Source organism: Jaculus jaculus, chromosome 6 (assembly GCF_020740685.1).
Source record: "Jaculus jaculus isolate mJacJac1 chromosome 6, mJacJac1.mat.Y.cur, whole genome shotgun sequence".
In the NCBI taxonomy this organism is placed as follows: domain Eukaryota; kingdom Metazoa; phylum Chordata; class Mammalia; order Rodentia; family Dipodidae; genus Jaculus; species Jaculus jaculus.
The window spans coordinates 25,701,706-25,715,917 of record NC_059107.1 but is presented as its reverse complement, the minus strand read 5'-3'; the positions used below and the strand labels follow the sequence as shown (position 1 = coordinate 25,715,917).

Below are 14,212 nucleotides of genomic sequence, written 5' to 3'. Positions count from 1 at the left end.
CAAAAAGCCAATCCTGACACTCCAAAAATACTGTTTTCACTGAATTCTAGTAGTAGTCACTCCTATATGATAAATAAATAATTATATTAAAATAATAAACTTGTTAAAAGCCCATATATTTTCAATACCTTATGAAATCTAGAAATTATAGATTTGCAGAAGGAGCAGCTGTTGTCTTATGTCTCCATGTAGTTTTGCTCAGCCTATATAGCAGCATTTAAAAGTAAATTAGCCAGTTTCAATAAAACCTCTCCTGGGAGCTGCTTTCCACGAAACAAGGAAGTAACGGACAAGACAACAGGCAAGCCCTGCTGTGCTGACTCACCCTGTCCTCCTTAGCAAGGTGGGGCCTCCTCCCCAGTCCTCACCATTCCCTAGCATTCTCCTTTCTGGTTGAACGTCAGTGATCATTTCTACTCGTTTCCTTGGGGAGAGAAATATTTCTTCCTGTATTTGTCTTTGTCAAACATGAGGCAATGATTTGTCAAATATACAGTATTTTCGAGAAAAAAAAATGAAAGAAAAAAATCACACTTTCCTGTGAACTATGAAAGTTACTACAGGTTGAATAGGCAGGTGGAAAATCTGTGTTGTAAGAATCCATCTGAAGATAGTACCAGGAGTGGGTATATAACAAGCTAGGTATGCACCCTTTCTCTCATTGGTGTTGTTGGCCTGGTCTATGTGGGCACAAGTCTAAAGACACGTTAGGGTAAATCTCTTCTGTAATTGTAAGATCCCTGGGGGAAGAAACTCCTTGGCCTGGTGTCTTAGACCATGTAGGTTAAGAACATGCATTATGGATCAGACCCAAACTACAATGCTGGCACTGGTATGCCACTTGATATGCGACTATTGGCAGGTGCTAAAAGACGCCTGACTTTCTGTCTCCTTGCCTGTAAAATGGGGTGAGAAGACCCACACTTGGCATGGATGTGCAGATGGTTCAGTGTGACAGTGTATGGAAAGCTTAACACAGAGCTTGGCACCAAATAAAATGGCCAAATAAACAAAAGCCAAGAAATTATTCCTTATTACATTTCTTTCATGTCTGAATATTCTCCATATAGAGCTAATACAGGTTGAGAGTTTTAATTAGTATTACTTCAACTGAAATGAATCAGTATCTGGAGTTCAGCTCAACCATATCATAGCTACATGGAAATTTTCTTCTTTTTAGAACGTCGCTGGGGGAGAAATGGACAGATCAAACACAAACATAAAGCTTAGGTGATTATGTATGGAGGTAGTCAATAAAAAGTTTAAAAGAAAACACCTCAAAACTCTAAAGCCCCACTTGCTATGATTCAGACCATCCGTGATCACTATTCCACAGTGAAAACCAAGAAAAAGATGTTGGATTAAGCACAGAACTGTATAAACTTTTACACAAAGGCCCGCATGACATGTGCTTCCATTAATAGAATCATTCCGAAGTTGGGACACAACACCTGTCATGTAAACAGAAGTATGTGCTGACAGTCCGATATTTGTTGAAGAGTTGACATGAATTATCACTAAAGCAATTTATCTGGGACATCTTCCTTCCCTAATTTAATTGGTCTTCACTGTGTCATTAAAGTTCACTACTATGGGTATTGTTGTAAGTTTAAGAGAGATTTTTCTTTGATTGTATGCCATTACATTTTTTAATTTAAGTTCTACCTAAGCCCCCCAAAAGGCACTTTAATCAATTTTGCATGGATTCATTTTATAGCTTAGTAAACCACTCTTCTTTTTGATTTGGAGTCTGAAAGCTTTTATCTGAGATAGTCTGCAATCAGTCACAAGGAAACTAGAGGAGCGGATGTTAGAGAGAACTCTTCTCAGATCTCCAGTGAGGACGGGCGTCTGGGGCTGGACATGGCTCTGTAACATAGCAGTGCAGACAGGCAAAATGGCCGACTACTGAAGATCTTTGAAGCCTCTACATGTTACGATAAGAAGTTTCAATCCTCAGAACTCAAGGGCACTTTCTTAAAGAAACAAAATTGGTCCCAGCACTTACGTCCTTTGAACTTTTCCAGGGTTTTGAGCTGATGGTAGTGACCGGCTGTGTGAACTAAAACATCATGCCCCTTCATTCAAAGAAACTTGTGAAATGGCCTTATTTCTTGCCATCAAATGGTGAAAAGGTTCAGAAATATTACTATCATGAATGTCAGGATGATGTCTTAGGTTGAAGATTTCCATTGTTAGGTGAGATCTGGAAAACCTTCCATCTTATCCTCTATAGTAGCTCTACAGTGGTCACATGACTTGCTGCAGCTCACACCAAAGTGTGAAGTGAGACAATACATGTAACTGGGGGGCTGGAGAGATGGCTTAGTGGTTAAGCGCTTGCCTGTGAAGCCTAAGGACCCTGGTTCGAGGCTCGGTTCCCCAGGTCCCACATTAGCCAGATGTACAAGGGGGCGCACGTGTCTGGAGTTCGTTTGCAGTGGCTGGAAGCTCTGGCGTGCCCATTCTCTCCCTCTCCCTCTATCTGTCTTTCTCTGTGTGTCTGTCGCTCTCAAATAAATAAATAAAAAATGAACAAAAAATATTTAAAAAAAATACATGTAACTGGGGAGCGCTGTGTCTGCTACATACAAGCACTTGGTGAATATCGGCCACCATTGCTACTGATGATGTGATGGTTGCTACAACCATTCTAGTTTCCTTTCTCCCAGCTCGGTGTGCTCTGTATGAGATAAGTAAAGAAACTACACAAGGGTTTCTCTATGGATTCCAGCAAGTTCTTGTCATAAAGAAAATTATTTCTTTCATAACTGAGGAAGTCCAAGCCCATGGAAGGTTAAGTGTTCTTGCCTTACCACATAATTCCCTGGGACATTCATATCACACCAGAGCCTAATTTGGAGATGTCTTGGGAAGAAAGGCCATCCCCTTCTCCTGACCTTTGTGACCCTTAGTTCCTCAACCACAGCACACTGTAGACCAGGGATTCAGCCCAGGCTATGGTAACCCTTCCTTCAGCCTCCAAAAGAACCCAGAATACAAAACTAGAAAGTGGATAAACAAAAGGCTGTATGGGCAAAGAGGTGGAAAAAAAAAAATCAGATTCACACATCACACAAAATATAAGCAGAAATTCCCAGAAAAATTATAAACTCATGTATCAATAATAAAATTATAAAAGTAAGACTAATAAATATGTGAATACACTTTTGATTTGATGATTGAAATATTTCTTTAAAAAGATACATAAGGACTTGGCAATTAAAATGATTGATAAATGTAATTATATACAAAATAAGAATTTCTGTTTATTAAAACGTACCTTAAGTGAAAAAGTCTGGTCATAAACTAAAATAATTGTAATACAATCAGAAAGATATGAGCATGAAGAATGCATCTTCATACACAACTCAGTAAGAGAAAGACAAGTATTGTGGTTTGAATGTGAAATGTGGCCCATTTGCCTGTGTATTTGAACACTTCATCCTCAGGTGGTGGTGCTGTTTTGGAAGAATACGGATCCTTTAGGAGGCAGAGGCCCATGAAGGAAGCAGGTCATGGAGTAGGTGGATCTTGAGGTTTTATAACCCAGCCCTACTTCCTGTGCACTTTCAGCCTCCTGACTGTTGATGCAATGCGACCAGACCAGCCTGTGCCATGTACCTGCAGCTGCTGCCCCCTACTTGCCAGGCCCACCATATGGACACTCAGACTGAGTGGGTGTATCAATTTTCCTTCCCTGGGTTCTGTGCTTCCCTAAATAAATACAATAATTTGATCATTATCCTTCTCAGTTTGATTTGCCCAATTCTTTGGTTGCATACAAACACGAACTCAGGATTTGGAATTCAAGGACTTTCCTGGACTCCCGCAGACCTGATATCAAAGTCTCAGAAGACACTTTGGATCTTGGCTTTTCAACAGTGTTGGGATTGTTGAAGACAATGAGGACTTTTGAAGTCATTATGAGGTGGACATGATCCTATGACAGTCTGGGGAGGAAGGTTTAAATAAGAAATGCCCCCCATAGGCTCGTGTGTCTGAACCCTTGATCCCCAGATGGTCGTTGGAAGGTTGTGGAATCTTCAGAAAGTGGAGACTGGGCTGGAGAGATGGCTTAGCGGTTAAGCGCTTGCCTGTGAACCCTAAGGACCCTGGTTCGAGGCTCGGTTCCCCAGGTCCCACGTTAGCCAGATGCACAAGGGGGCGCACGCGTCTGGAGTTCGTTTGCAGAGGCTGGAAGCCCTGGCGCGCCCATTCTCTCTCTCTCCCTCTATCTGTCTTTCTCTCTGTGTCTGTCGCACTCAAATAAACAAGTAAAAAAATTAAAAAAATAAAAAAGAAAGTGGAGACTTACTTCAGGAGATGGGTCACTGTGAGAAAGCCTTGAAGGTGCATGGACTGCAAATACAACGTGACCAACTGTCTCCTTCAGTTGTGCCTTCCCTGCCAAGATGGATAACCGCCCTTCAAACTGCAAGCCAGAATAAACCCTCCCTTCTTTTTCTTTGTTTTTTTTGTTGAGTGTTTGGTCCCGGTAACAAATAAATTAATGAATGCAACAATTAACATCAATAGAAAAAAATGGACAAAACTCATGAATATCTCTACACAGAAGTGAATAACATATGCCAAAGAAATATCAGAAAAATGGTCAACATCACTGATAATTAAGGAAATGTGTATCAAGAGAATGATGACATGTTGCAAGCCCATTTTCACTGGTGAAACCAAGAAACAGGGTGTTAACACTGAAGAGAATGTGGAGTCACAGGGTGTCATCTGCGTTGCTGTGGGAAATACAAGGTGGTGTCGCCACCTTCAGCAAACAGGTTGGCACTCTGGGCTGAAGTTAAATATTCTGAACCCTTGTGACCAAGCAAATCTTTCAGTAATTATTATCCAAAAAGAGACTCTTGAACATTCCCAAGAGACATGAATTCTTAAGAATGCTCTTATCATCAGAGCTTACAATAGGAAGAAGAGAAAAATAAAAAAAGAAACAAATTCTGAAAGCCTTAATGCTTAACAATGAAAGCATGAGTGAGCAAAATGATTTATCCACACAATAGAATTTTCAGTCATCAAAACAATACACTCCAGCAACTTACAAAGATGGATAAATCTTAATATAATATTTAATGAAAAAGCAAGCTCCCCAAACAACCAGCAGTTCAAAACTCTTCATACAAAGTAATGAGAACAAGAGACAAACGTGGTGGAATGACATAAGAAGGAAAGCAGCAGGGTGGTTAACAGGATTCAAAGATGCTCTTCTTCAGGGTGGAAAGGCAGGAAGGCCACCATCACATACAAGTGACAGCTGGATTTCCAGCTTTTGTTTTGGGTGGTGAGAGCAAGGATGTTGACTGTATTGTGATCTAAGTGATCATGTAGACATCAAAGCAGACCTCAGCGGAAGGTATTTCGGAATCAAGGACCGTGATGCCTTCAGTTTAGAATAGTGAGATTCTTTCTTTTCTGGTCTTCTTTTAAAGGAACACCGGCCATTGAACAATGGCATGTTTTTCTGCCAAGGTCCAAATACCAGACTTTGAGAGCCAGTGTCAGTAGCCCCTAAGCAGTGCACATAAAGACATAGGTGCATCTTTCTCCTTTGGGAGTTTGCTTCATCAGCAGTCTATGAATGAAGAGTGCTTGAAGGGAAGGGGAAATACTGTGGTGCAAGCTTGCCTGCTGTTCTGTTCTCCTATCTGCCCATACCAAGTTCTGTGGAAGCCACTTCTCCTGCCTGCCCATACCATGTTTCTTCTCCCTCTTGAACTTCTGAAACTTTGCTTTCTCATAGAGAAGGGTCAACCCCTGTCCCTGCATCCAGATCTCCCCGAAGAGCTGGCACCATGCACAACCATACCTATGCCCTACCCCTGTCTCAGACCTTTAGAATCTGCACCAGTGGTGTAGCTGCATCTACGTTTTGAGGTCTCTCTGTTCTCTGTCTCTCTCCCTCTTTTTCTACCTTAACATCGTATGTTTTTTTTCCTATTTATGAACCTGGGGAACTATTATGAATATATTAAACTTTCTAATGTCATGCCTTCCTCAAATTCTGTTCCCCTTTTAAAACCCCAGGGAAAGGAACTGAGGAAAGTCTCTCAGAAAGGCTGCAAAGGGACAAAAAGAACAGGCCAGCTGCACTTTCTTCTGGCACAGAAACCCAAAGCCCCAGACCTGTGTATTTCCAATCTTCTCTTAGACAGAAGCTTCAAAGGCAGCCATTTTATTTGAGAGAGAAAGAGGAAGATAAAGAGAGAATGGGTGCACCAGGGCATCTAGCCACTGCAAACCAACTCCAGATGCATGTGCCACCTTGTGTATCTGGCTTACAAGGGACCTGGGGGAATGGAAACTGCCTTGGCAGACAAGCACCTTAACTGCTAAGCCATCTCTCCGGCCCAAGGGCAGCTATTTTAGATAAACAAAAGGAAACCACCAAAGTAGCCTCTCTTCTCTTTCCTAGTTGAGTGCCCATAACACAGACTCAGATATTTAGGAGAGGGAGGGGTCTATGAGGAACACTGGCAAATATAAAGCAATAGCACATCATTCATTGTAATTTTTAAGTTGCCACGGTACAAAATAAGACCCAAAAAGATTAGAATAAAAGCATATAAACAAAACTAGCAACTTCCTTTTCGGTGCACAAGGAACAAACTTTTGACAGCTGTCCCTGAGTACAACTGACCAGCACTGGGCACACAGTTAAGTGTTGGAGGGGACTGAGGTGAAATGCATTAGCCCCCAGGGGAAGAATGACTTGCTGCCAGACTGTCTTCTTAAGGGACCTCTCAAAGGATGAGGAGAGTCACCTGCAGAGTGTGCCTGCAGGTGGGTGGGAGAGAGGATGAGGAAGCAAGAGAAGAAATTCCAGGCAGAATGGGCAAAGACTGGGAGTGTGCAAGGGTGTGTAAGACACAGAGAGAGGACAGCCACGAGGGTAGAGCTTGTCCTCAGAGGTGGAGGCTGTCCTCTCTTTCTGCCCCTTCCTTCAGCACAGGTCAAAGCCTAACCCGATGTCAGCACCCCTTCTGTAGCACATGGCAGACACCCTGTTTGCTGTGGGCGGCTTGTGAAGCCAATAGCAAGAGCCTCCCCGACTCCCCAGCCAGGGTCCCTGTCCACACCTGTCAGAGATGCCCAGTACTTAAAGCAGGGGTCTTTGAGAGGAAATGGATGAAAGCAAAAATCCCTTAGAAGGAATGGTGAGGCACACTTTCAAGTGATAAACAAAGCATTTTCAACAACAACAATGAACATTCTGGGAATAAAACATGGCATAAGAGGAAAAGCATAGATTTTGCTTCAAGTGTGTTTGTGTTCAGAATCCAGTTCTAGCACCAGCAAGAGGCAGAGACAGTACTCATCAAAGGCCTGCATATTCTTCCCATACTAGGTTCCCTCCAGTTATGTGGGGAACATGTCTCTGATCAACAGACTGTGGGTACATTGGACAGGTGCCACTCTAGAGTGTGATAGCTACATGACATTCTCCTCTGTCCTTCTATCTCCTTCCTGCTGCTGGGAGGCCCTGGGTACCAAATTCCAGTGGGACAAAAGGCCTATGACTGTCACCAGACTTTGTATAATGTAGATATAAACCTTCACATTCTGGAGCCCATTGGGATTTTGGAGAGTCATTTGTTACACCAGCACTGAAAAACTCCAATGCATTATATATAATGCATTATATAACCTTTGGTCTCATGGTCATTAAAAAAAAACATTAGTTAATTTTGTAGTTCTGTTTCCACAGCTATAAGATAGGGGACAGGTGTAAGAAAATAATATACATTTATGCTGTCTAGCACCTGGCCCATAGCCTGCATGAATTCATATGCCTCTCCCTTAGGCTACTTCTGATGTCATTATTATGCTGTGGGCATTACTGTTGCACAACACACACAGATGCCTGTTAATAAGCAGTTATCACCTCTCAGGCTCTCTGCTAGTTGTTTTATGTGTGCTTGTAGTTTTTAGCTAAAGGCATGGAGGCTCACACAGGCTGCATGTTTAAAGGAACATAGCTAGTAAGTGACCAAGCCAAGATCATAAACAAGGGGATTCCATGTCAAAGAGATTCCTTATACTCATGGTGACATTTCTAGTCACTTTTTTTTGTGATATGGAGCCCAAGGTTCCAAATGTTAAGTTCCCCCTCCCTGTGTTTTAGAGGCTGAAGTGAGTAGCACAGATGCTCAGGCAGCTTATATTGACCAGATGGTGCCTCTGGTCAGCCTCATAGTAAAAAACAACCTGACACAGACACCAGTTCCCCAGGGATAGAGCTGCTCCATGGGCACAGAGGCTGACTTTCCTTAGGACCCCTCTGAGCTGCTGGGGCAGATCTAGCCATCTCGCCTCTTCTTAGCACCTCTGAGAAGACGGAGCTAAGTCTCCTTGGGTTCTGCTGAACTCTGAAGATGTTCCCATGGCAAAGCCACTGGGAATAGGCTGTGGCTGATGGCAGACTCCTTTCTCCAGATGTCAGGCTAAATGGCCACATGCCGCCATCCAGCTTTCACAACCCAGTGAGACTAGTAGTGACTAGTCCTATTTTACACATGAGGAAATCAAGGTCTGCTAGGATAATGTGGGTTATTCAAGGTCAAGTAAGAGTTGACATTAATTGTGTCTAATTCTCTCCATATAAGGGGGGGGGGGCATGTGTTTTAAAAGAGCCTGAGGGGCTGGAGACATGGTTTAACAGCTAAAGTGCATGCCTGAGAAGCCTAAGGACCTGGGTTCAATTCTCCAGTCCCATGTAAGCCAGATGCATATGGCGGCACATGCATCTAGCCAAGTTTGGCAGCACGCAACTTTGATCCCAGCATGTGGGAGACAGAGGCAGAAGAATTGCTGTGAGTTCAAGGCCAGCCTGGGACTACAGAGGGAGTTCCTGGTCAGCCCAGGCTAGAGTGAGACCCTACTTTAAATGAAAGGTAAAAAAAAAAAAAAGTGGGGGGGGTGACGAAGCCATTGGGGTGGAGTCCCAAGCTATGTGATTGCATAAAGGGAAATAAACAACAAAGTGAGGAACCGCAAGCATCTCACCCTGACCTAGACCTCCCCTCCTATTGTACACCTCTGGTCCTTTACAGAAATGCTCCAGGGAAATGGAATAAAATTAGAAATAGGTATTCAAAACCAGATGGGAAGAGCAAGCAGACCAAGGCCTTTGTATTCATTAAGCCCTGTGTTTCTTAGATCCAAAGGGAAAATTGCTAGCTTCCAGGGAAACAAGTAATCCTGGCAAGTATGGAACATTCAAATATGAAGTTAGATCCTTATTACAAGGAATCTGAGTCAGGACAGAAGTTGGGATAGTGTCAGGAGCAGAAGGAAAAATACCCATGATTCCAGTAATGACAGTTACAACTTAGCACGGGCACCCCACCCACCGGGTGTTGGGCTAAGTCCTCCAAATGCCTCATCCATTTATTTCATTAACCCACAGGCCATACTTTTAAGACAGACATTATTATCTTCAATCCCACTTTGCAGATGAGATTATTGTAGTTAGAGAGTTTAAGAAAAGCTTATCACACAACTGATAAGAGAGTGAGCCAAGAATAAAACTATGGTCAGTTGTGGTCTAGGAACCAGCAAGGTTAACCCTACACCCATCTTTTCTCCTCCTTCTCCATAGGATCTTCCCAAACACAGACCAAGCAGGTGTTCTGTCAAAATCTCAGAAAGGACTTGAAAGCCTTTTGGAAGGCTCTTCTGCTTGATGTCAGTACAAATGTCCTAGGCTGTGAGTACAAGCTAATGCCAGAAACACCACCAGGCAATTTGCACATCCAGCAGTTAACTGAATGCTGGCTCAAAGTATAACGTGTCCCTGAGGCCCAGACCACTTCACAGAGAGAACAACAGGAGAAGTTCCATTACAGCTCCCACTCAACCAGAAGCATCAAACTCACCTTCTTTGAGGGTCTGAAGACAGATGCTCACCCCACAGCAATGGACATCAGGAAGTGCCCATGAATTCTGATTCTACTCACTTGAACTTGAAAACTTGAGAAAGGGGGGTAAGCCAAAGCTTCCCTCTGGGATTATTTTTAAGAGAGCCCATTTGAAAAATAAATCACGGCAAAGGGCTTACCTGGAAGCTGGGTATAAGCTGTGTATATGAGCCTATTGCTACTATCACATGTGAGCAAGGACTGATAGGCTACCTATACTTTGTACTCTCCTGAACACTTCCCCAAGGGACACTCCACTTGCTTACTTCTATTCCCCGTATGAATGTGAAGGTAAGAATTTCGCATCGCTTTTGTAACTGTGCAACACCATGGCTGGTCTTCTGTCAGTTAATTTGAATCAGAGGACTTTTATGGAATCTAAAACTTGGACCCACAGCAGGACTGATAAGGCAGCTGTCCAGCATGTCCTATGATTCTGAGAACCCTCAGGGGCCTCCTCCCAGCCCAGGACATGTAAAGGAATTTTCCACTTCCATGATAGCGCGACTGACACCACAGGTCTGGCCTAGGCCTGTGCCGGCAGTCCCTCTGTCCCCATACTAAGCCTGACAACAGCGGCGTCTGAGGACAATGAGCCAAGGAGCTGGTTCTCATGCTCTGCCACCTGTGCAGCACCATAGGCAGCTGCGGTGTCCTTGTCATGTCCCTCAGACACGACAGTGACACTATCCAAAGTCTTAGAGGGGACTGCCAGGGCAGGTGTGTCTCAAAGCCTTCAGAGTGAGGGCAATTCATCTGGATATAGGGTTAGAACCTGGACAAACACATAAGGCTCCCTTTAAAAGGCTACACTTACATGTGTCTGGAGATTGGCTGGAGAAGGAAAGCCAATTCCCTCTCTCTCCTTCTCTCCCCCTCTCTATCTCTCTTCCTCTCTCTGACTCCCGTCTATCTCTCTTTGTTTGCATATAATAAATACTTAGAATATTTTTTAAGTCTACAGTGATGTAAGAAACACAGCTACCGGGATTATCCTCCCTGTACGTCTTGGATTACACAATGGTCACACATCTATGTAAATAATAAGGCAGCAACACACAAGATTATGCCTTTCATCCCTGTGTCTCACTCCAACCTTAACTCCAGACAGATAACAATTTTGGATGCACCATGTTCACCATGTATTGGGGGGGGGGGAAAAGTCTTTTACAGTGAAGTGGTTCCTGAGTATTTCTGTGATTACCAGGCAATTTGCATAAATATTCAGGCTTCGCTCTCTGAATAAATTCCAGCTGAGTCATGGCATATCCTCTGCATTTTAAAACCTCTTGTTTCCTTCATAGTTTGTGTCTCATTTTAATATCGACCTTAGTGTGGACAAAGGAATTTAAAATTAGAAAGGGTTGGTCTTGAGTCATGGAAAACAGTGCTGTCCTTCAATGTTGTTGTTGTTGTTTAAGTTTCATAGAAAGGAGGGGAAAAATGCCAAGGATCTGGAAAGGCAAAGAGTGTGCATGGACCAAAACATGTGACATGTTATATGATCCAGGAATGAAGAGTGTTTCTGGAAATGAGGTGGAGATGAACATGAACTTCTAAATCCTTTGTCCTCATCTTTAGTTTACCCCTTGAAAGCCAGAGAATCCCAGTCTCTTCACAATGGGATGATGAGAGGACACAGTGGTCATCAGTACAGGGGGAGCAGAATCTCTGGCCATAGCTTTGCCTAAACCCTCTGTTATTCTTTGATATCCCCCCAAAAATCATTAAGTTTAAAAAGTCACAGTACAGTTATATGATTTGCTGTCATTTAAGGGTGGGGAAGAGAATGTACACGCATAGGTATCTGAGTGCATATCTAGGAAGCATCCCTGAAGGCAATCATAAGAATCCATAAATGCTGGGTGCCTTTGAGAAGGGACTGCACTGGCATACATAGGGTCTAAAGGGACTCTTTTCGTGTAGTACCTTTCATACTTTGCATTTGATCCATGTAAATGTATTAGCTATTCAAGAATAATTTACATTTCCTCTAAAAGCTAAAAAATTACTGCTAATTCCTACTTAATCAGGCTCTCTGAAATGAGCCCCAGAAATTAGCATTTTGACAAGCACTCCAGTTTATTCTTCCACACTCAAGATCTGGAGAAGTTCTCACTTAAAGGTTCTTGCTATTTAAAGAAACATTACCCACTTCCCTCCAAGTTAAATACAGCAATAATAAACACATAGGGGAAACACTATTTAGCATGTGACTGCAAACTTCTCACCTATCAAACTTTCTGAGGAACCATGAAAACTAAGCTTCAGAATACAAACTGGATGCTATTCTCTGTTTTTTTCTTTTTTTAATACTTATTTATTTGGAAACAGAGAAAGAGGGTTGGGGAGAAAGAGAAGGGGCATGTCAAGGCCTCTTGCTGCTGCAAATGAACTCCAGATGCATGTACCACTTTCCACATCTGACTTCAGCTAGGTTCTGTGGAATTGCCTACTCTGGCAGACCAGCTTTGCAAGCAAGCACCTTTAACCACCTAGTCTTGCCCCCAGCCCCATACTTTCTGTTTCTCATGCTCATGTGTAGACACTGGAGTGCCTGACTGGGTCGTCCTCCTGCGTGCCAGGTTTCCAGGGAGGAACCAGCCAGCAGGAGCAGCAGCGCTCACCTTGTTTCCTGAAGAGGTTGCTCTGCACAATCTCGTTCATGGACTGCACCTTCTGTTTCTGCAGCTTCACGGGCGGGATGCAGGTGTAGAACTCATACAGGAGTTGGCTGAGGGCAGGGGAGGAGTTGGTAGACCTTGTTAGACACCTGCCTCGTGGGGACAGAGCTGGCATCAACCTCAGTAGATATGGTATCAGCTGTTGTTAATGTTGGGTACTAATAACACTGAAACGTGTGGAAATCTGAAAATCATACTGATAACTCTGAACACTTACTGTGTAGCAGGCATGTGCTTTGTGTGTCATTCAAGGTAGTGCATAAACCACATAACACGGTGAGGTGGAGAGAATGTGCATCCTGATTTTCGTATCTTTTTTGCTTGTTTGTTTATTTTGAGGTAGAGTCTCCCTAAGTGGCTCAGGGTAACCTCAATCCTGTGATCCTCCTGCTGCAGGCTCCTGAATGCTGGGACTGTAGGTGAGCCTCATCACACCTGGAGCTATTTATTTCCATTTTACAAGTGGAAAAAAAAAAACTAAGGTTTATAAGGGTTAACTAACTTTTTCAAGATCATGCAGTGGGGGTGGGGGTCAAAGAAACCAGTGCTTAAAACCAGGTTCCGATTTAATTAGCATATCATTTCATACCTGCTGATGCTTTAGCCTTGAGAACAAAGAGTCCTTTGTTTTTCAGAGAAACTATGACAAATGGTAGGCTAGAACTAATACGGGGCATGAGAAAGGAGATAGTTCTTCCCAAATAGAGTGAAGATAAAAATATCTCCCCCTCAAAAAAAAAAAAAATAGTCACCTTTCCAAAATGAACTCATTGTATCCATTCATTTGTCACTAGTAAGCAAGCATCTATTTATTATGGGACAGGCACAATGCAGAGAAATGAGGATATAATGGGGACAGACTTGGTCTCATTTGGCATGGTCCTTACATCCTAATAAAGGTCAGTGATGAATACGAGACAAACAGACCATTGCAACACAAATAAGTGCAGGGAAGGAAAATAGAGAGTTGTCTCAAAAGTACTGGGGAGGAATTTATTTCCAGTATTCAGAGATTCTGAGATAGCTTGTAAGGTGAAATGATACCTGTAAAGCTGACATTTAGGTCAAGCCCTGAAGAAAGAACCTACAAAAATTGTTATAAATAGAAAAAGGAACATCTGTTTTTAATAACAAACAACTGATGATATCCTGCAGTAAAGTTGACAGAACTGCTCCAGTAATAATTTCTCAGTCTCAGTGATGGCTTCCAGCATTGAAAATGTTGCCTTAAGTGAAGTAATGTGCAGGGGCTATGGGAATTCTTGTGTACCGTCCTTGCAGCTCTTTTCTAAACCTGAAACTATTTACATGTAAGAAATTTAATATATTTTCTATTATGTTATCTGGAAACTTCAATGAACTTTTTAAAAAAAGAGTATTAGCTAGGCACGATGGTGCACACGTTTAACCCTAACACTCAGAAGGCAGAGGAAAAAGGATCACTGTGAATTTGAGGCAAAGCCAGCCTAGGACTACAGAGTGAGTTTTAGGTCAATGTGGACTACAGTGAGACTCTGCTTTGACCAAATTTAGAAAAAAAAAAAAAAAAGAGTATATCAGACTCAAGTGCACATATTCCAA

The 14,212-nt window shown here is 42.7% G+C and overlaps 1 protein-coding gene across 1 annotated transcript in view; it reads right to left on the bottom strand.

Moving 5' to 3' along the window:
- Dock2 (dedicator of cytokinesis 2) overlaps positions 1 to 14,212 on the bottom strand; it is a 469,609-nt gene that overhangs the window by 310,724 nt on the left and 144,673 nt on the right. The window contains exon 25 of the mRNA XM_045152647.1: positions 12,575 to 12,681. Coding sequence (XP_045008582.1) covers positions 12,575 to 12,681 — 107 coding nt within the window. The remainder of the gene's footprint in view (positions 1 to 12,574; positions 12,682 to 14,212) is intronic.